This window comes from Coptis chinensis, chromosome 3, assembly GCF_015680905.1.
Source record: "Coptis chinensis isolate HL-2020 chromosome 3, ASM1568090v1, whole genome shotgun sequence".
Classification (NCBI taxonomy): Eukaryota; Viridiplantae; Streptophyta; class Magnoliopsida; order Ranunculales; family Ranunculaceae; genus Coptis; species Coptis chinensis.
Window position 1 is genome coordinate 111,390,469 of NC_141458.1, and position 20,915 is coordinate 111,411,383.

General features: G+C 36.0%; 1 protein-coding gene across 1 annotated transcript; it reads left to right on the forward strand.

The window, feature by feature from the left end:
• The first annotated feature begins 12,406 nt into the window (after positions 1-12,406).
• Positions 12,407-20,137, forward strand: LOC147512987 (uncharacterized). Its single transcript, XM_086595964.1, is given in 4 exon segments — positions 12,407-12,727; positions 12,730-12,933; positions 18,354-19,361; positions 19,363-20,137. Coding segments are annotated over 4 exon segments (1,956 nt in total). The 5' UTR covers positions 12,407-12,496; the 3' UTR covers positions 19,876-20,137.
• Positions 20,138-20,915: the final 778 nt, after the last annotated feature.

Below are 20,915 nucleotides of genomic sequence, written 5' to 3' on the forward strand. Positions count from 1 at the left end.
TTTTTTCCATGTACTATTTTGGGTGAGATATTGTTAATGGGACTGGGGGGATACTTCAGTCCTTTACGCTTGCTTAATTGAACTGCATTTGCTTTTGATACTGTTGGTTAGAGCGTTAGACAAGGTTCGTTTTTAAAAGCCAAGCAAGAAAAACAGAAAAGATGCCCACTATCAGGGCATCGCCGTTTTTTTTTTAGTTATTATCTTTTGCGCTGGTTTGAAGTTTGAACATTCTGTCAATTTTATGGGCACACAGAAAGTGTGTATCCTTGGGAGTTACATCTATGTATTGGCGTATTGCTGAGTCTGAACTCTGGAGAGGTCTTGCTTGCTTACGAGTATTACCCTAATGGCATACATTTGGTATGTTCATCAGTTCATGTAATCAGGGTCCACTGGCAGAACTGGGATTTTACTCAAGTGGGGGGCTATTATGAAGTTGAACTGTAGAATGACTAGAGGCAGGTAGGTAATATATCTACTATCTATATACTAAAGCAGAGACCTCTAATAGAGGATTTTCTCTCTCCTATGTGGCACTTTGAGAGTTAGTTTTTTTTCTTTATGTGAAACTCTAATATGAAAGATAATCTTTTAATATCCCAATCGATAGAATCTCTTTTGAAGAGTTTGAGTATTTCTAATTTTATATTTGGAAAGTTGGAGTGTATTACGACTTCTTACATATTTGATCGATAAACAAAATTGCTAAAAAATATAGGTGATTTATAAAAGGTAATTTCCTATTAAGAATCAAATTTTTTAGTGTTCCAATTCTTATATATTTGATCAAATAAAAAAAATTGCTAAAACATGTGATTTGTAGAAACTAATTCCTATTACAAATCATACAATTTTAATAAGCACCGACTTATTTGAATATATCATTAACACATAGTTAAAACAATTATACAAAAAATAACATCACAAAATATATAATGGAAAATTTTTAAAAAAAATAAAATAAAAAAAAAACGGCAAAACGATAATGACAAATATTTTAAAAATATATAATAATTAATGAAACTAATGTAAAAAACAATTAATGGGGAACCAGAAAGCCGGATGCAAATGCATCAAACTATAACCTCAAATAATATTTAAAAAATCCATGCAAATGCAAGTATTAAATTAATCTTAAAAAAGTAATTAATAGAAAATTGGAATATGAATACAAGCGCATTAAACTAACCTTAAAGAATAATTAAAAAAATCAAAACTTTGATACAAATACATCAAACTAACATAAAAAAATAATTGTCGAAAATCGAAAAACGGATGCAAATGCATTGAGCTAACCCTCAAATATTAAATTAATGGGAAATCGAAACTGGATGCAACCTGCATTGAACTAACCTCGAAGAAAAATTAATTATAAATTAGAAACATGATGCAAATCGTGGAACTGATCTTAAAAATTAATTAACGGAAATCAAAATCTGTTAGATGCAAATTCAATCTTATCAAATAATAAACGAAAATCGAAACTAGATGAAAATGCATTAAACTAATCTCACAAAATAATTAATGGAAAACTAGAAACTGGATGTAAATGCATTGAATCGACCTCAAAGAACAATTAATAGAAATTGAAAATTAGATGCAAATGTATTGAACTAATCGAAAAGAATAATTAACGAAAATCAGAAACTGGATGCAACTACATTGAACTGATCTCAAAAAATAAATAACGAAAATTGGAAATTGGATGCAACTACATTGAACTAACCTCAAAATATAAATAATGAAAAATCAGAAACTACATGCAAATACATTGAACTAACCTCAAAACATAGTTGGGTTATATTGTGGTAATATCTCGATAAGTATAGTTTTGCATTTAAAATGGTGTTTATCTTATCTCTTTCCGTATGATTGGGAACTCCTTGCTATTCAAGTAGCTTCAATATATATGAACTTCACCTTATTAGGCAATCTCACAAAACTTCAATCAAACTTCTATTATTAAACAACAAAATGAAGTTGAAGGATTTTATCAAATCACGAGTTATTTTTTTAATGGAGAGTGAGGTTTTTCATGTTATAAGAAATTTGGTTGAGTGATTAATATAATATTAGTATATAATAGTTATGCATATTTACAAATATTTTTCAGAATAATTAATATAACAACACCGCTCATAGATAATCGTTGAATATTCCACATAGTGAGTCATGCATAATTTAAATAATAATTAATGGAAAATCAGGAACTGGATAATCTTCGATGATCCCACATAGTAAATCAAGCATAATTTACTTTCTATGTCATGTTTGCAAGGACACTACAGATGAATCAGTAGAAGTTGGTATTACACACCACATTAGATAATTAAAAGGAAATCATAAACTGGATTTAAATACATAATAGAGCTCAAAGAGTAATTAACTAAAAATCGGAAATTTTATGCAAATGCAATAAACTAAACTTAAAAAGTAATTAACTAAAAATCGGAAACTGGGTGCAATTGCATTAAACTAACGTCAGATAATAACTAATGGAAAATTAGAAAGTGGATGAAAATCCCTGAAAAATAATTAACAGAAAATCGGAAACGGTATGCAAATACATCAAACAAACCTCATATAATAATTAATAGAAAATCGGAAACTGGATGCAAATGCATTGAACTAACCTCATAGAATAATTGGTGGGAAATCGGAAACTAAATGCAAATACATTGAAATAATCTCAAAGAATAATTAACGGGAAATCAGAAACTTGATATAATTGCATCGAACTAACCTCAAAGCATAAATAATCAGAAACTAAATGCAGATGCATTGAACTAACTTTAAAGAGTTATTAACAAGAAATCGAAAACTGAATCCAAATGCAATGAACTAATATCAAAGACTAATTAATTAAACATTGAAAAATGGATAAAACTGTATTGAACTAATCTAAATGAATAATTAACGGGAAATTATAAATTTGATGTAACTGCATTGAACTAACCTTAAAAAATAATTAACGGAAAATCGGAAACTTGATGCAAATGCATTGAACTAACTTTAAAGAACAATTAACACAAAATCGAAAATTGGATGCAAATCTTGAACTAACCTCAAAGAATAATTAACGGAAAACTAAAAACCTGGATGCAACCGATTAAACTAAAATCGAGAGATTAATTAAAAATCAGAAATTGGATGCAAATGCATTGAAATAACCTAAAAATAGTTAAGCGAAAATCGAGTCGGATGTAAGCGCATCATCAGTTCAAAGCATAAATGTCTGTTTTTTAGCCTTCTCACATGAGTAATTAGGAACCAAAAACGAAAGTGAGTTTATAAAAACAGACTTTATATGTATGCAAACCGTATAGAAATTGTAAACTATCGAACTAACCTAGAAAAATAATTAATGGGAAATCAAACCGGATGCAAATGTATTGAACTAATCTCAAAGAGTAATTAATGGGAGATTGGAACATAAATGCAATGAACTAATCTCAAATACTAATTAACGAAACATCAAAAATTGGATGCAACTTTCTTGAATTAACCTTAATGAATAACTAACGGAAATCATAAAGTGGATGCAATTGCAATCAACTAACCTCAAATAATAATTAAGAAATCGGAAACTTGATGCAATGCATTGAACTAACCTCAAAGAATAATTAATGAGAATTTGGAAACTAGATGCATTACTACATTAAACTAACCTCAAAGAATAATTAATGGAAAATCGAAACTTGATGCAAATGTATTGAACTAATAACCCTAAAACATATTTGTATTATATGTAGGGGAATAAATGTCTCGACAAATATAATTTTACATTTTAAGTAGTGTTTATCATAATTCTTTTATTGTGATTGGGAATGTTTTGCTATTCAAGTAGCTTCAATATTATCTTAAATACATTGGGCATTCTCACAAAACTTCAATCAAACTTCTATTGTTAAACCTAACAATAAAAAGAAGTCATTAAGTTTTATCAAGGTTTGATGCTTCCTTTTATAGAGCTATGCATAGTGGTGCAAGAAATTTAAATGAATAATTAATATAATTTTTATATCTCATAGCTATGCATAGTTGCTAATATTTTTTAGAATAATTTAATATAACGCACCCGTTAAGAAAACACGCTCATATGACAAATCTGTTCAAGTGGGAGTAGTGTATTATTTGAGGATATGGAAACAATCAATCTGTTTTAGTGATTTGTACACATTAGTAAATAGTGAGAAATGATTTACTGCTAAATCACAATAAATATAATAAAACTATTATACAAGCTAGATCGAGTTTAAGATAATTCTATTTGAAAATTACGGATTAATACCCTAAACCACAAAGTGAAGAGGCTATTTCAATTTGATCCCTTAGTTTCCAAATACTTATGCACCATAATCACTGCCCATTAACGTATTTCGGTTTATTTTTAATAAAAATATATTGTGATTCGAAAATTTGCCGCTAAATCACCATAAATCTAAAAAAAACTATTATACAAGCTAGATCGAGTTTAAGATAATTCTATTTGAAAATTACTGATTAATATCCTGAACCACAAAGTGAAGAGGTTATCTCAATTTGATCTCTTAGTTTCCAAGTACTTATGCACCATTATCACTGCTCATTAATGTATTTCGGTTTATTTTCAATAAAAATATATTCTAATTCAAAAATTTGCCGCTAAATCACCATAAATCTAAAAAAACTATTATACAAGCTAGATCGAGTTTAAGATAATTATATTTGAAAATTATGGATTAATATCATAAACCACAAAGTGAAGAGGCTATCTCAATTTGATCCCTTAGTTTCCAAGTATTTATGCACCATAATCGCTGTTCATTAACTTATTTCAGTTTATTTTCAATAAAAATATATTCTGATTTAAAAGTTTGTGTAAAACATTTTGTGAAAACCTTTTCAGCACACAAAATATTTAATAGATCCCGGGCGTATGCCCGGGTCCAAAATCTAGTATATGACTATATGAGAAATATATCTAGTGTGGGCCTATATGATTGGGTTTGTAAGTTTAATATGGATAGAAATCTATATTTTCAAAAATTCTCTTTATGAACAAACTCTTTTGAACAAACCTTCTTGAACAACCTGACGTGGCAAACATCACGTGCCTTACTTAACTACAACACTCCTAAAATTGCAAAACAGTTCCCAAAAAAAAAAAATCGAAAAAAAAATTGCTCTTTTTCGTGGCGCGTAACCCCCATTTTTTTCTCTCTCTCCATTAGTCCATGTGTATCTCTAAATCTGTTAGCATCCTATTCCAAAAGTAAATATTGCTCTGGTCGTCAACAATCAAATCAATTAGGTTTATACGTGATCATTAGTCGCCAAAGTAAATTCAAGAGTAGTTTTTCTACAAATTTTACTTTTAATTTTCATCTAGTTTTTTTTCACCATCAACGGTGTTGTCTTTAGAAATGAAATATGTTAGGAAATCTAAGTGTGAGTAGAAATTAGTCCCATATATGAAAGATGATGTACTTGAACAACTTTAATAAGTTGGTCTAGTGGTACACATTTTGGAATCCAAGTTAGATGTGAAGGATTCAACAACAAAATAGACATAGGAATATATTGAATATTCTATGATCTATGATTGGGCCTTGGGGTCTTGGACTTATATGGTTTGGGACTTAGTTTTTATTTTTGGATTTCATAGACATCAAGAAGTTACTAACGTTTACTTTTTGGATAACTGCCATTCTATTTGTTGTCTGTTATAAAACTCTTTAAACATTGTCTTGGAAAAACATGTTTGAAGAGACAAAGTGACTCTTGGAACAGACATTGTGGCTGTTTGAAGAGACACTTTCATTTTATTTAAACCCCTGTCTTGTTATTTCAAAAAACACTTGAGAAAGATCTCTAAAGAAGATAAAAAAAACTTTTGAGAGTGATAAAAACGTCTATATCTTTTCTCATTGTTGATTTCTGAAGTTTTATTAAGAGTACAAAAATTCATTAAAAGGTTCGATAGGGCTTCGAAGTTGTGGTGCTATGATTTCGAAATAATTGATTGTTGTATTCTAGGAAGACGACACTTAAAAGAACTATGAGCACTCGGACATGGGTGAATGAAATTCGTCTTTAGGACATTGCACTTGCAATCCTCAATCATCAAGAATAATTTCTTTTATTGTTATTTGTTTTATTCTGTAAAACATCATCTTCTTTATTTATATTGTTATCTATAAAATTTTGTTTTGTTCAATTATTCCATATTGGTGAAGTGTGGTTCCAACAGAATAGACATTGTCGGATATTGATATAGTGATTATGGTTGTCGTCGAAATTCGGTATAATGATTGTCATCATTGTTGGATTTCAACACTACGATTGTAATTGACGTTGGAATTTTATAGTGATTGTAATCATCCTTGTCAAAATTTAATATCGTGATTGTCGTGGTTGTGTCGATTATTTGTATATGTTGGTACTAGAAAGGTTCAAAATTCAAACTTCATCAACTATTAAAGAACAGAACACTACTATTGCAAAACTAATACAATAATGAATCTACTGTTAGAGTTATCCCTCACATGAGGATGAGAAAGAAGTGATCTTCGAGTGATTAGGGCTGAGCGCACGCGTGCTCAGATTGGCCTAGACCAAAGGCGTGCGCTCGAATTGGCCTTGTCGAGACTGCGCCCGCGCCCATGTCTATTTTCGCAGTTTCTATTTTGCTACAGTAATCGTGAAATTTGTTTTTAGTATAAAAATAAAACAAGGTTTTGGAAAACCTAACACAGCTCTTAGAAACCCAAATTTAAGAGCAATCAAAATTGAGAGAAAACCTTTGCAGAGAGAAAAGCCTGTAAAAAGATAGGAGTGGTCTTGTAAGGTGGAGAGACTTGAGAGGAGTGATTGTAATCTTCCTTCCCACGTTATAAAAGATTAGCTCTTGTGGAAGTCGGCATCATTGGCCGAACCACGGTACATTTTTGTGTTGTACGTGGTATGCTTTATATTTTCTTTGCATTACTATTTGTTGTTAATAGTTGTTTAGAGAATTGGGCATGCTAGGTTGGTTGTAGTGGATATTTAGAATTTGTCTGGAATAGTAGTATGTTCATATTACAAGTTATCTGTGTAGTGGGGATCGATTGACATCGGTTTTACCCAACAAGTGGTATCAGAGCCAGGTTAGATTAACTTAGGTTGTTATCCAAATTTTGTTCAGAAGGTGTTTGACAAAATTCTTGAGAGAAGATTTGAGTTTAAATATCTTGTAGAGATGGACCATTCCGTGAATACTCGAATGACTAGTCTGAATAGATCGAACTACACTATTTGGAAGGCCAAGATGGAAGACTTGCTCTATTGCAAGGACTTGGCACAACCCATTGAAAATGGATGAGAAAAACCTGAAATGATTGTTGTGGCTGAGTGGAGCAAGCTTGATAGAAAATTAATTGGGTACATTCGACAGTGGATTGATGACAGTGTCTTCCACCATGTATCCCAAAAGACTACAACTTTTGGCTTGTGAAAGAAACTCGAAGACCTCTATTAGAGGAAGTCGGTCGAAAACAAAGTGCTGCTCATTAAGAAGTTTGCCAACACGAAGTACAAAGAAGGTTATTCAATGTCTGAGCATCTGAATAAAGTACAAAATACCATCAATCAGTTGTACTTGATGAAGATTGATATGAGTGACGAAGTTGAGGCTTTGTTGCTATTAAACTCTCTACCCGACAGTTGGGAGACATTAGCAGTTTCTCTTAACGGAGCCGCTAATGATGGAGTTATTTCCATGGAGATGGCTACTGGGGCATTGTTAAATGAGGAGACAAGAAGGGGTTCATGAAGCAGCTCCTCTCACTCAGGGATACTTGTCACAGAGAAGCGAGGGAGAGATAAAAGCATAAAGCCATCTCATTCTAGAGGTGATGACAGAAGCAAATCTAGGGGTGAAGCTAGAACTCCTAAGGCAGAGAGACAATGCTACTATTGTGCCACCAAGGGTCACTTCAAGTATGAGTGCAGAACACTGAAGAGGGATGAGAAGAATAACTGTGTGCATGAAGACATGGTAAAGAGGAATAGAAACACAGGCACAGATACTACCACACTAGTTGACGATCTAGTGGGAATTGTGTCAGAATGTGATGTGTGCTGTCTTAGTACCTCATGCCATGATATAGAGTGGGTGATCGATACAGGAGCATCCTATCATGTCACACCACACAAGGGATTCTTCACTACCTACAGCTGTGGTGAATTTGGTGAGGTAAAGATGGGTAACAGTGGAGTCTCGAAGATTATAGGCATTTGTGATGTTCATGTAGAAACCAATGTCGGCTACACCTTGACACTCAATGATGTAAGACATGTACTTGACATTCGGCTAAGCCTAATTCTCGCTAGAAAGTTAGATGATGATGGTTTTCTAAACTCGTTTGGTAACGGGGTATGGAAACTGAGCAGAGATTCCATTATAGCAACCAAAGGGAAGAAAACTTGCTCTCTTTACAAGATACATGCTAGTTTGTGTAAAGGAGAAGTAAATGCAGCAGAAGAAGAAGCTTCCTCCGAATTATGGCACAAGAGACTATGTCAAATGGGCAAAAAAGGCATGGAAGTTCTTGCCAAGCAAAAAGCCTTGCCAAACATCAAAGGTATGCATTTAAATAGATGCACTCACTGTTTGATAGGAAAGCAACACAGGGTGTCTTTCCAAAGATTCCCGTCTTACAAAAAGGACAATGTCCTTGAGCTAGTTCACACTGACTTATGTGGTCCTATGAAAGTAAAGTCCCACGGGGGAGCTTTGCACTTCTTGACTCTCATTGATGATGCATCAAGAAAGATTTGGGCATATAGTTTGAAGACCAAGGATGAAGTACTTGGCGTGTTCAAGACTTTCCATAGCATGGTGGAAAGAGAGACAGGGAAGCCTTTGAAGTGTATTCACTCAGATAATGGGAGTGAGTACATAGGGCCATTTGAAGAGTATTGCAAGAGTCATGGGATTTGTCATGAGTAGACCGTTTCCAAGACACTGCAACAAAATGGTATAGCCGAGAGAATGAATCATACCATTGTAGAGAGGATGAGATGCATGTTGTCTCACTCTAAGTTATCGGGAAGTTAATGGGTAGAAGTAATGCGCACAGCCGTACATGTGATCAACCTATCGCCGTTAAAACATCTAAATAGTGATTATCCATAAAGAGTATGGTCAGGTAGGGATGTTGATTATGGATACTTGAAGATATTTGGGTGCAGGGCATTTGTTCATATTCCTAAGGGTGAGAGATCCAAATTTGATGACAAAGCCAAGCAGTGTATTTTTCTGGGTTATGGGGATGACAAGTTTGGCTACAAACTCTATGATCCGATTAACAAGAAGGTAATCCGAAGTCGAGATGTTGTGTTCTTGGAAGACCAAACCATAGCAGACTTTGAAGGATGGTGAGAAGCTAGAAGCTTTCACTAATGATCTTGTTGATTCAGAACCAAAAGTTCCTACTGTGGAACATGCAGTAGGCATTGAGAATGCAGAGAACCATGGGTTTGAAGCTCATGATGATGATCATATTGCTCATGATGGGATAAAACTTATTGATATAAAAGATGTAGATGAAGTGCATGAACCACCACCTGAGCAAGCAGAAGTGCATCCTCCTGAGCCACAAGAAGATGGGGCAATGAGGTCTGACAGAGAGAGACTAGCTTCAACCAGGTATCCACCACATATGTATGTTTTACTATCTGATGGTGGAGAACATATGTACTATCAAGAGGCCGGCCTTTGAAGGTACAGACAAAAAGAAGTGGTTGAAGGTCATGCATGATAAGATGGATTCTTTGCATAAGAATCACACTTATGAGTTAGTTGAGAAACCGAAAGGAAGAAAAGTTCTCAAGAATAAGTAGATTTACAAAGTCAAGCATGAGGAGAATAATCCACACCCAAGGCACAAAGCTCGCCTTGTTGTGAAGGGATTCGGTCAAGAAAAAGGTATTGACTTTGATGAAATTTTCTCTCCTGTAGTTAAGAGGACTTCTATCAGGGTGGTATTGGGTTTGATCGCAAGTATGAACCTAGAGGTTGAGCAACTAGATGTCAAGACAACTTTTCTTCATGGAGACCTTGAATAAGATGTCTACATGGACTAGCCAGAGGGGTTTGAGGTCAAAGGCAAGGAGCACCTAGCTAGTATGCAAGCTGATAAAGAGTTTGTATGGGTTAAAGCAAGCATCGAGACAGTGATACATAAAGTTTGATTCCTTTATGGTAAAGCAATGAAACAAGAAGTCTGCTTCCGATCATTGTGTGTTTATTCAAAAATTTCCAGATGGGGATTTCATAGTGCTCTTGTTGTATGTAGATGATATGTTTATAGTGGGCCCGAACATCAACAAGATATCCAAGCTGAAGAAAGACTTGAGTAAGTCCTTTGAGATCGATGAAAGATTTGGGTAAAGCAAAGCAGATACTTGGGATGCGGATTACTCGTGACGGAAAGAGTGGAAAATTGTGGCTTTCTCAAAAAAGTTACATTGAGAAGGTGTTGAAGAGATTCAACATGGATCAAGCGAAGCCAGTCAGTTGTTGGCTTGGTGGCTAGTTCCACATGACCAAAGAGATGTGTCCAAAGGGTGAGCATGAGCAGAGTCAGATGGAAAAAATTCCTTATGCATCCACAGTGAGCAGCTTAATGTATGCAATGATGTGTATAAGATCGGATATTGCTTTCGCCGTTGGTGTTGTAAGCCGATTTCTGTCAAATCCGGGTAAGGAGCATTGGGAAGGTGTTAAGTGGATATTGAGATATCTCAAGGGCACTTTCAAAGAGTTTTTGTGTTTTTGTGGAAGTAAGCCCTTACTTGAAGGTTACACTAATGAAGACATGCCAGGTGATATTGACTCGATGAAGTCTACCTCTGGTTATCTATTTACTTTTGCAGGGGGAACAATTTCTTGGCAATCTAAATTGCAAAAGTGTGTTGCCCTCTCCACTACAGAAGTCGAGTATATTGCAGCCACTGAGTGTTGCAAAGATATGTTATGGATGAAGAGGTTCTTCGATGAACTAGGGCTAAAGCATAAACAGTTTGTAGTTCTATGTGACAGTCAGAGCACCATCCATTTGAGCAAGAATTCGAGTTTTTATTCTAAATCCAAGCACATACATGTGCGTTATCATTGGATTATAGAAGTACTCAAAGACAAGCATTTGTGCATTGAGAAGATCCATACCGACAAGAACGGGTCAGATATGATGACCAAGGTTTTACCAAAAGGTAAGTTTGATGTTTGTTGTGCTACCGCTGGAATAGTAGCACACTCCTCCTTATTGATTTGGAAATTGCATGGAGGTATCCCCCCTCACTGTTCGGAAGGGGGATAGTATAAAAACAAAACAAGGTTTTGGAAAACCTAACACAGGTCTTAGAAACCCAATTTTGAGAGCAATCAAAATTGAGAAAAAATCTTTGCAGAGAGAAAAGTCTGTAAAGAGAGAGGAGTGATCTAGTAAGGTGGAGAGACTTAAGAGGAGTGATTGTAATCTTCCTTCCCACGTTATAAAAGAATTAACTCTTGTGGAAGTATGCATCATTGGCCGAACTACGATACATCTTTGTGTTGTGGTATACTTTATATTTTATTTGCATTACTATTTGTTGTTAATAGTTGTTTAGGGAGTTAGACATGCTAGGTTGGTTGTAGTGGATATTTAGAATTTGTCTTAAGTAATAGTATGTTCACATTATAAGTTATCTGTGTAGTGGAGATCGATTGGTATCGGTATTCCTCAACATCTACCACCTGTTAAAGAAGAAAAAATATAAATATACTCAATTTCTTCAATTTCCTCACTACCTTCTATCTCAATTCTCTCCTAGTATTCCTAGTATTTGTTCAGATAAATATTTGGAAATTCAATATAAGCTTCAACGTTCATCATTGAAATGACTATAGTGGTATAGGTTAAGAAAGAGATTGATGATCACGAAAAGAGTGTTCTTTACATAAAAATAAGGCCATTTTCAAGATTGAATTTGTAGTAAAGATATTGAAATTTTAGCGCGAGATGAAAATTGGAGTGTTTTTTTTTTTTTGGTGAACTGTTTTGGAATATGAGGAGTGTTGGTTTGAAAAATAAGGGCACGTAGAAACAAAAGTAAGCAAAATATGAGTAACAAAGTATCAAATGGTGAGAGATACACAAAAGTGAAGATAGAGAAGAAAGTTGATAAGATAATTCATAATTGGACAATGTACAGTAATATACTATGTGATCGAGAAACTTTGAATTGAGATCACAACTTTATTAGTTTGACCTTTGACCAATATATGTGAGCAGTTAGGTTGAGTGATAGTTGGAAGTTTGCCCCGGTAAAAGGTTAAAAAGTAAAATACTCTGGGTAAATTACACGAACCTATAAAACACAAATTTATCTTGATGAGAAAAAACTGAAGAAAACAATTAATTACAGTGAGAGAGAAGAAAACAAGAAAACCCTAATAATAAAGGTTAGTAATTCATTCATAATAATGGATATTTCATCATTAACAGAAAGCCAACAAGAACAAGAACAAGTAGTAATCCAATCTTCTTCATATGACCCATCTTATTATTACCATTCTTATCCTCAATACCAACAACCACCTTATTATTATCAACCACAACCTGATTACACTCAAAATGACTCAACTCCAATTCAACCTCCAGGTATCTCCGCCGCACCCCAGCAAGGGTATCATTATCAGAATGCCTATTATTCTGCCCTGCTCCTGCCCCTGTAGAACCACACCCACACCCGGGATTGAATCCTGCTGCAGCTGCGGCGGTGGCCGCTTTGTCACAATTGACCCAGTTTGCGGGAAATATGGATGCGGCGGAGAGAGCAATGGCGGATAGGCAGCATTGGGAAGGAAGGGGTCCTGCAATGACGATGGAGATGCCACCTACTATTCATCATGCTCAATGGGTATGACTTTTATATTTCTTGTTTTTGTTTGTTAATTAGGGGTTTCTTGAATTATTACTTTTAATTTTTAACCAACTTTAAGGTTTAGGTAATGTCTTATTACGAGTTGGTGTCTTTGGGTGTGCATAATAATGTTTGTTTCTTACTTGACTTGATTTTCGCAATCTATATTACTTGTTTTTATTATGCTATATTCAAGGATGTAATGACATTTGCCAGTATAGCTACATCATGGTTAAGTTAGATTCTGGATTGTTCACTGCTTAGATATTGCATAATGACAAGAGATGCCCACAATACTAGGTACCAAGTTTCACTGCATATTGATCATAGGTACAACTCTTGTTCAACACTGATGATGGTTTTGGCAGTCAATGGTAGGTCTAGGAGAGTCATGCGCAGAGTTGCTTCAGAAACTCTCGTGTCATAAACTTGACATTGGTGGAATTCTGATGTGCCAGTATTTGTAGAATCAAGTCCTTTCCTTGGTGCAACCTTGGCCATAGTTTGTGTACCGTGGCTTGCCTGGAAGAAGCGACTGATTTTTCTCCTTAAGAATCTTTCAGTCTTGTTATGAGGCTTCTGCTTCCTCGAAGCCCTAAGCCTAGTCTTCTCTGCTATCTTTACCCTTGACCTTTTCTGTTCTAAGTCTTTATCTTCAAATTTTCCCTACATATATGTAAACATAAAGTGACGATTTCCAGAGCTGTTTTTATTTTCTGTGTAATGATAGTTTCTATCAGTTAATAAAGCTGATAAAAATTTCCCATTGATGGTTGATTTTAACAACCAAAGTCCATATTAATTTATCATCAATTTTACATGGGATCCTCTGAATTGGTATACTAAGTCCATATAACCCTATCATTATTTTTGAATAGAAGATCATAAACATAGTAACTTTGTGTAGGAAAAAGATGAATAAGCTGGATTTTTCATCACACATGATGGACACTAACTACCTTTCCCTGTTGGGAGAGGATCTGATATCTAAGCATGTGGGATCCTTTTCCTTTTCTACTTGAGGCTTCCACATGCTAAGGTGCTTGTACCTCTTCTATATGCGTAAGTTGTTCCTCTTTTGTCTACCAAAACAGCATATCATCTACTGGTAACAACATGAATTTTGATTGTGCCAATTGATGTAGGAAATTTTTTCTTCCCTTTTTGTTTTCTGTTCCTCTACCCTTTTCTTACATGTTTAGGTTTGCTAGTTGTGATCATTCGTGCAAGTGGGACGTGTTTGAATATACGGAGAATGTAAGATTGGGACAGAAGTGTCTGGTGCATGTTTTTGTTCCCATTTCATGCTATTGTGGAGAATAGAAAAAAGAGTTGCTGTGGCAAGAGAAGCCTTCTGCTCCGCTGTCTGTTTGGTTGACCTTATATAGCTTGGTATGTCTCTTCTGACTGGGCCTTCCCACAGTAATTCTGGTTACATCTGCAAAATGAAGTTGAGACCCTCCGCTAGATTCTACAACCAGACTTTTGGATATCGGTTGCTCTTAGCAGACATGCTTTTACTTAAAGAAATCAACGTCCTTGGTTCAGTATGTGGCCCATGTCATCCGCTACTATGAAGCCATTTGATAATTGCTTACTGGAGCACTAAACTGAAGTGGTGGATGTTATGTGTTGCCATAATCTAAAGACGCTTGTTTCCTTTAGGTGGAACATTGTGCTGCACTTGGAGGTGGTCTAAGTTTCGACATATCTCATACCTTGACACGAAGAAATAAACCTCCTTAAATTCATGGTGACCCATTTCATCCTCTACTGTTTAGCCATTTTGATTGTCTCTTTTATGGGAGCTTTAAACTTCAGTAGTGGATGCTATGAGTTGCCAAACCTAAAGATGTTTGTTTCCTTTAGAGAAAGAGGTGTGCTGGCAATTAGCGGTATCACTAGTTGTAAGCTGTGAATAATAATTCTGTAAGTTGAAACAAACAAACAGTGCTTCTTATTTTTTTTTATATGGAAGGGTGCTAGGTTAGTAGTTCTGATTTATCTTCAACCATCAGCGCTACTGCCCAGTCACCCTTAAGTGAAAACTTTAATTTTTTAAGCCTGGATATGTTTGGAAAAATGTGACCTCCCAATCCTACTTTGAGAAGCAGAGTCATTGTCTAAAATCAACGAGGTGCATTATTAACCGTATATCACATCATATGATGCTCGAGCTCTGTCATACATAAATTTAATGGAGGGTGTGTTGGCACCAGAGTTTTACTCTGCACATTTAAATCAAATGATATTCTTTTGGTAGCAAATTGGGTTGTGTTGACTGTCAGGATGACTGGTAACTCTCGTTGTTGGAAGAATCTTATTATTTGACTTATTTGTGCCCCCGTTACATGGTATCACTTGCTTCACAATAAAGTTGCCTCACGACATTTACGTGACTAAAGTGCTTCTGTAGAAATGAAGGTTTTACCTCTCATAGATTAAAACTCGACCTTCTTTATGAGCAGACTTCATCCTCATCCTTTTCTCCATTAGACGTTTTCATGGACCATTTTATAAGAGGATTTTCTTTTGAATGAGATGCGTTCTTCTCTCTTTCGAACTTAGGTGCGGGTCTGGTAAAGATATTGGCTATCGAGAGTTCTTGAGGAGCACTAGACCAGTATGGATGTTATGCTGTGTACACTTTTGGTATGGAGAGCGATGCATCAAGGATGCTTAATGGAGAACATCTGGTTGGTTCATTTTCTTCTCACTCCTTTGACTTCTATTTACTGTATGGTTTTACAACCATGTTCCATAACGTATGAGTATTATGGGATCCTACCAATTGGGTGATTCTCCTTAATGCTCATATTTAATTTACAGAGGTAACAATTGAGAGGCAGAGATAAGTATGTTCTGTCATTGTATTTTCCTGATTTCTCTTTCAATGAAAGATGAAAGGAAGATATTGTGTCAAAACATCAAAGCTTAAGAGACTCGAGAAGAGTGTTTCTTTACCATTTTATTGTACCTAGCCCTCTTTGAACAAAAGATGAAAGGAGAAATAGAGCATCAAAGAAGAAAATAGGTTCACGACATGTACGGTAATCTTACATCTTCTTTCGTTGTATGCGGTCTGTCTAAACATAATAAGAGGGCATGTTTTTAGGGGCTTGTTTGGCAGAATGTTCTGTTAGTGCCTTCGTAAATTTCAGTGTATGAATAAATGTAATTTTATTGCATTGATTGAAATATTAGTGATATCTCAGACTTATGCCACCGTTTATATATGTTCTTTCTGTTTGTTTACATTGGTGTGGTGTGTACCAGGTGTTTTTTCACTTAGTTTGCATCACTACATAGTTTTTGGTTTACACTAGGTGAAGTATATGTCCTGCAGTTTTATATGGTCTACAAACATATTTAAGGGCTTGTTTGTCTGTTTATATGTTTGTTTGTTTATATACTTAAGGGCTTATTTCATGTGGAGATTTTCTCCCCACCATGAAGATCGTCCTCACATAAAATCAGCTTCTTTGAAAATGTCTAATCTTGTCAAAAGAGTGGGAGAAATGTGGACCCTTAGATGAAATCCAAATATTACAACAATTTTCGAATGATTAGGCATTTTTAAAGGTACTGATTTTTAGCAAGGATGACTTCCATAGTATGGACTATGGAGATCCTCTCCACCAAAAATCTACCCTCAATTCATGTTATAGGTCCCTTTTTGGAGTGGACTAGCTCTACCCCTCCCCATACTTATTTGGGTCTTCTTTGACGTTTTTTGTGTGCTTAATTTACTGAATCTATCTCAATATGGACAAAACAGCTATGGAGGAGGTTTAGCCGTTTAGGCAACTAAGCACTCTTTACCCCTAGAAAGGCCCTACGGTGGCGAACTAGAGCTGGAAGACTGCTCTCGCAGTAGGCGGCTAGTTGGCTCAGCAGGAGAGCTAGCCGCTTGCTTTTTCAAATTATATCAAGACTCAATCCTACAGCAACTTTTATGTTGAGACAATACCCCGTGGGAATTATTTATGTTGTCTAGAAATTTTTCTTTGTAGTCGATAGTGGAATTGCACTCATTCATTGCCTTGGGACAACGAGGATTCTGCGTTGTTCGTATTTAGAAAAGCAGTATGCATTAAGGTTCAGTTAGTTGTATACACTTATAATGCATGAAAGCCTATGCTGTTTTATCTTGTATTGCCTACATGAGACTGAATGCATTTATGTGTATTTCCTTTGACTTGAGGGCTTCCTGTTGGCAAGTTAATGAATTGTGATAAGCTAAAATTTGGTAAAGTCTCCATTATGTTTAATAATTACTATCGATATTGTTTTTGGAAAAAATGAATGCTGTGGTTCCCAAACTAGGCTCTGTTTTAGCATTTTCGTATTTTTGGTTTGTTGATACTTTTCTGTAAACTTATTAATGTTAAACTTTTTTGCTTGATCAGATATTGCAAATATTGGAGAAAGCTTTAGGATTGTATCATTTTTCTTTTTTTGAATGTTGAAGCATGTTATATCAATTACTTAAAGAATGTTGTTGTGAAGAGGTTGAGTCTGCACTCATGAATATAATCTGAATTGAAAACTTACTTCAGGAACTTATTAGAATGAAGAAGGTTGTTTGATTAATACGCTTCGTGTTCTCCCTTGTAAAAAGATAAAAATAAAATAAAAGATAGACACACACATACGCACACACAATATATATACATATATGAAAAATATAGTAAAATAATATAATAAATAATCTAACTCTTGTATGTACGCACGCATACACGCTTAGACTTGCCGAACACGGCATTTTGAATCTAGTATACTTAACTCTTGTGAGTTTTCGACTATGACAGTGCTTTATAAAACGCCTTTGGGTCATCAATAGGGAAAATGAGCCAAAAACAAGGCGTTGGTGGGACCTTAAACAGAAAAGAGCATTCTCAGTTGGAATCCCAATCCGCACCGATAAAAAGAGGGAAGAAGTCGCACATAGATGATCAATGGGGAAAAAGTCAAATTTAATCTCCTATGGAATGGAAGACCTCCCATTGTTTTGAGTTTGCTTCAATATGATGTGATCTACGTATATATAAATCAGTGATGCGTGTAGGATATAATAGGGTCTAGTTTTTGAAAGCCAAAAAAATAAAAAATAAAAATCACCGGGTTATGTTGTGCTAAACGTAAAAGTTGTTTGAGTGGTCTGAACGGGTTTACCAACAAAGTTGTGTGCATATTGCGTCTGTAACGAGAGTAGTGTTTATTTACTCTACTATATGTATATCTTGCCACGTCTGCTTAACATTAAATGATTGTAATTTAAACTCCTTGTGACTGTATTATCAATTGTATGCTTTTTGTTTAGCTTCAAAAGCATTTGTCTTTTCTTTTTCCCCTTCCTAGCAACTCAGTATTCAGCTAGCATTCCGATATCTATTGTCTTTGAGAGCTTTTTGCAGGGTGGAAGACCTCCATACAGGGGTGGTGGTAGGAGAAATGGGGGTCCCTACAGAGGTGGTGGTGGTCGAGGGAACTTTGGTCAGCGTCCCCCAAGAACAGATGGCTCAAATTCCCAGTTTCGAGGAAGGGGACGTGGTCGGGGTGGCAATCGGCGTTTCCCTCAACGTGCTGCATCCTTTCAGCCAGAAGCTGCACAAACCACAGAACCAGCTTTGGAGTCTGAACATGGAGATGTGGCAGCATTGGCTGTTGTGCAGGGAGAGACGTCACTATCAGTACCAGTACCTCCATCAGCTATTGGACCAGGGCAAGCACCAGCTCCTGGAAAGGCATCTTCAACCCGAAAACAGCCACAGATTGCCTGGTGTGAGCTTTGTAGGGTTGACTGCACCAGTTTGGATATCCTTGAGCAACACAAGAACGGAAAGAAACATAAAAAGAACTTGCAGAGGTTTGAAGAGTTACAGAAGGCTGGGAACCCCGGCATGCCTTCCTCTATTACTGTCCCTGCTCCTGTTCTTGTGACCAACCCCACCCCCAGTCCTGGTTCTGCTCCTGCCCCTGTTGCTGTTTCCATGCCATCCCTCGCTTCAACTTCAATTTCTGAAGTCACAACAGCACCTGTGCCTGAAATGCAGGATAAACCCTTGTCTGAATCCAAGTCAGAAGCCATAGCTCAACCTGAAAATGTCGAGGGGGGTGAAACAGCCAAGTCAGAAGCTTCAGAAAACATTTTCACTGGAGTCACCAATGATGAAAGTAAACTGGAATCTGACCAGCAACATGACAAGGCGGGGCAGGCTGAGGTTGCAGAGGGGGAATCAACTGATGCATCAGGAAATAAGCGAAGGTTTGATCGTGTCGATGCTCGAAAGCGCAGTACGAACAGGAAGATGAGGGGTGGCCGTGGTAGTAAGAGAACAAGGACTTCTGATCGACCAACAAGGCCGGTCGAGCCTCCTAAGCCTAAAGAGGTGGTACCAATAATCTGTGACTTGTGCAATGTTAAAGTGTGATACAGCGGCTGTTTTTGAGACCCATCTAGCTGGTAAAAAGCACATTTCTAAGCTCAAGCGGTTCCAAGGCCATCAAGCTATGTTTGGCCCAGTTGGGTTACAAGCTCTTTACCCTCCTAACCCAAATACCCAACCAATTTTTATCCCTCAAGTACATCAACGTACAATGTACCCCCCTCATGGCTCTTTTCATCAGCCAGTACCTTATGTACCTCATCACACACAACAAGCTTCAACAGCTTCTGAATTCCAAGTGAAACAAAACCATGAAAGTTATGGAGCTCCGATTACTTGGGATAGGTGCCAAAATGATGTGGTGCAGGGATCTGAAGGGCAACGAATGCATGTAGTAGGTCAAGAAGGCCAACTAGCTGTAGTGAACCAATCTGAAGAAAGGGTTGTTGACAATCGGTTGGAACAGTCCATCATCACACAACCCCCTGAAAACTATATGACGAATTCTGAACATGTTGCTCCAGCTAAGGATGTTACTCTCAGTGGCTGATTATGGAGTTGCCACCTCATTTGGTAATGTCATTTTGCCAGGATTGGATGCTAAAATGCAGGATGCAACGTCCAAGAATGAAGAATGAATTAGCTTAAATGATATTTTGGTAGGTGCTGCGCAGTATTGTTTTCTGTTCTTGCAAGAGATTTTGTTCCATGCTGTATTAGAAGAATATATTGGAGTATGGTTAAGACGTTCAAGTTCAGACTTCAGAGTCATATTCTTTTTTGACAGGAATCTACTGTGACCTTCCATAGTCTTTTATTAGGCTCTCTCTCTCTCTCTCTCTCTCTCTCTCTCGTTTTATTTGTTTTTGTTCTTTATCATCTTTAATTAAGATCTGAAGCATAAGATGAGCTTCTTTCAACAATCCAACTAGATGCTATGATTAATGGATTAAAGTTGAATCCATAAAAGGTGAAGGCAAAGGCACTCACGAATCATAAAAGTGGAATGTGTTTTCAATCGCCAGTCACGGATAAAAAAGTCAGATTGAAGGGCAATATGCCAAAATCTCATAATATAGTGTTACTGTTGCATGTGATTAATGGAATTTGTTGTTATCTCTTCTGTTTCCTCAGCTGGCTTTGTCAGCAAGTTTTAAAACGGTTACTTTAACAGATGGGGATCTGAGTCTCAAGCTATATTACAAAATGAGTACTCTTACAAAATACTGTATTGTCCATACTTGGACCATCACTATCATACACTTTCCATTACCACCACTCATTTTCTTCTCCACCCTGTTCATCACTTCTTGCCATTCTATTCTAAGATGACCGTTGAGTAAGGAATCTAGATCCTAACCTTGTCCTTGCCAAGCTAAACTCTACAACGATATGATTCAGTAACTTTAGAGTGAAAAATCATGTAGGAATGTAGGATGTTAGTCTACTAGATTTGTCTATTTTCACTGAGATGAGTCCTTGAGTACTTTTTTCAACTATAAACATCTATTAAAGAATTAAAGTTCATAATGAACTTTATCGATCAATTCTCCAATTGCACATGAAAGAACCTATATGCATTTCCTGTAT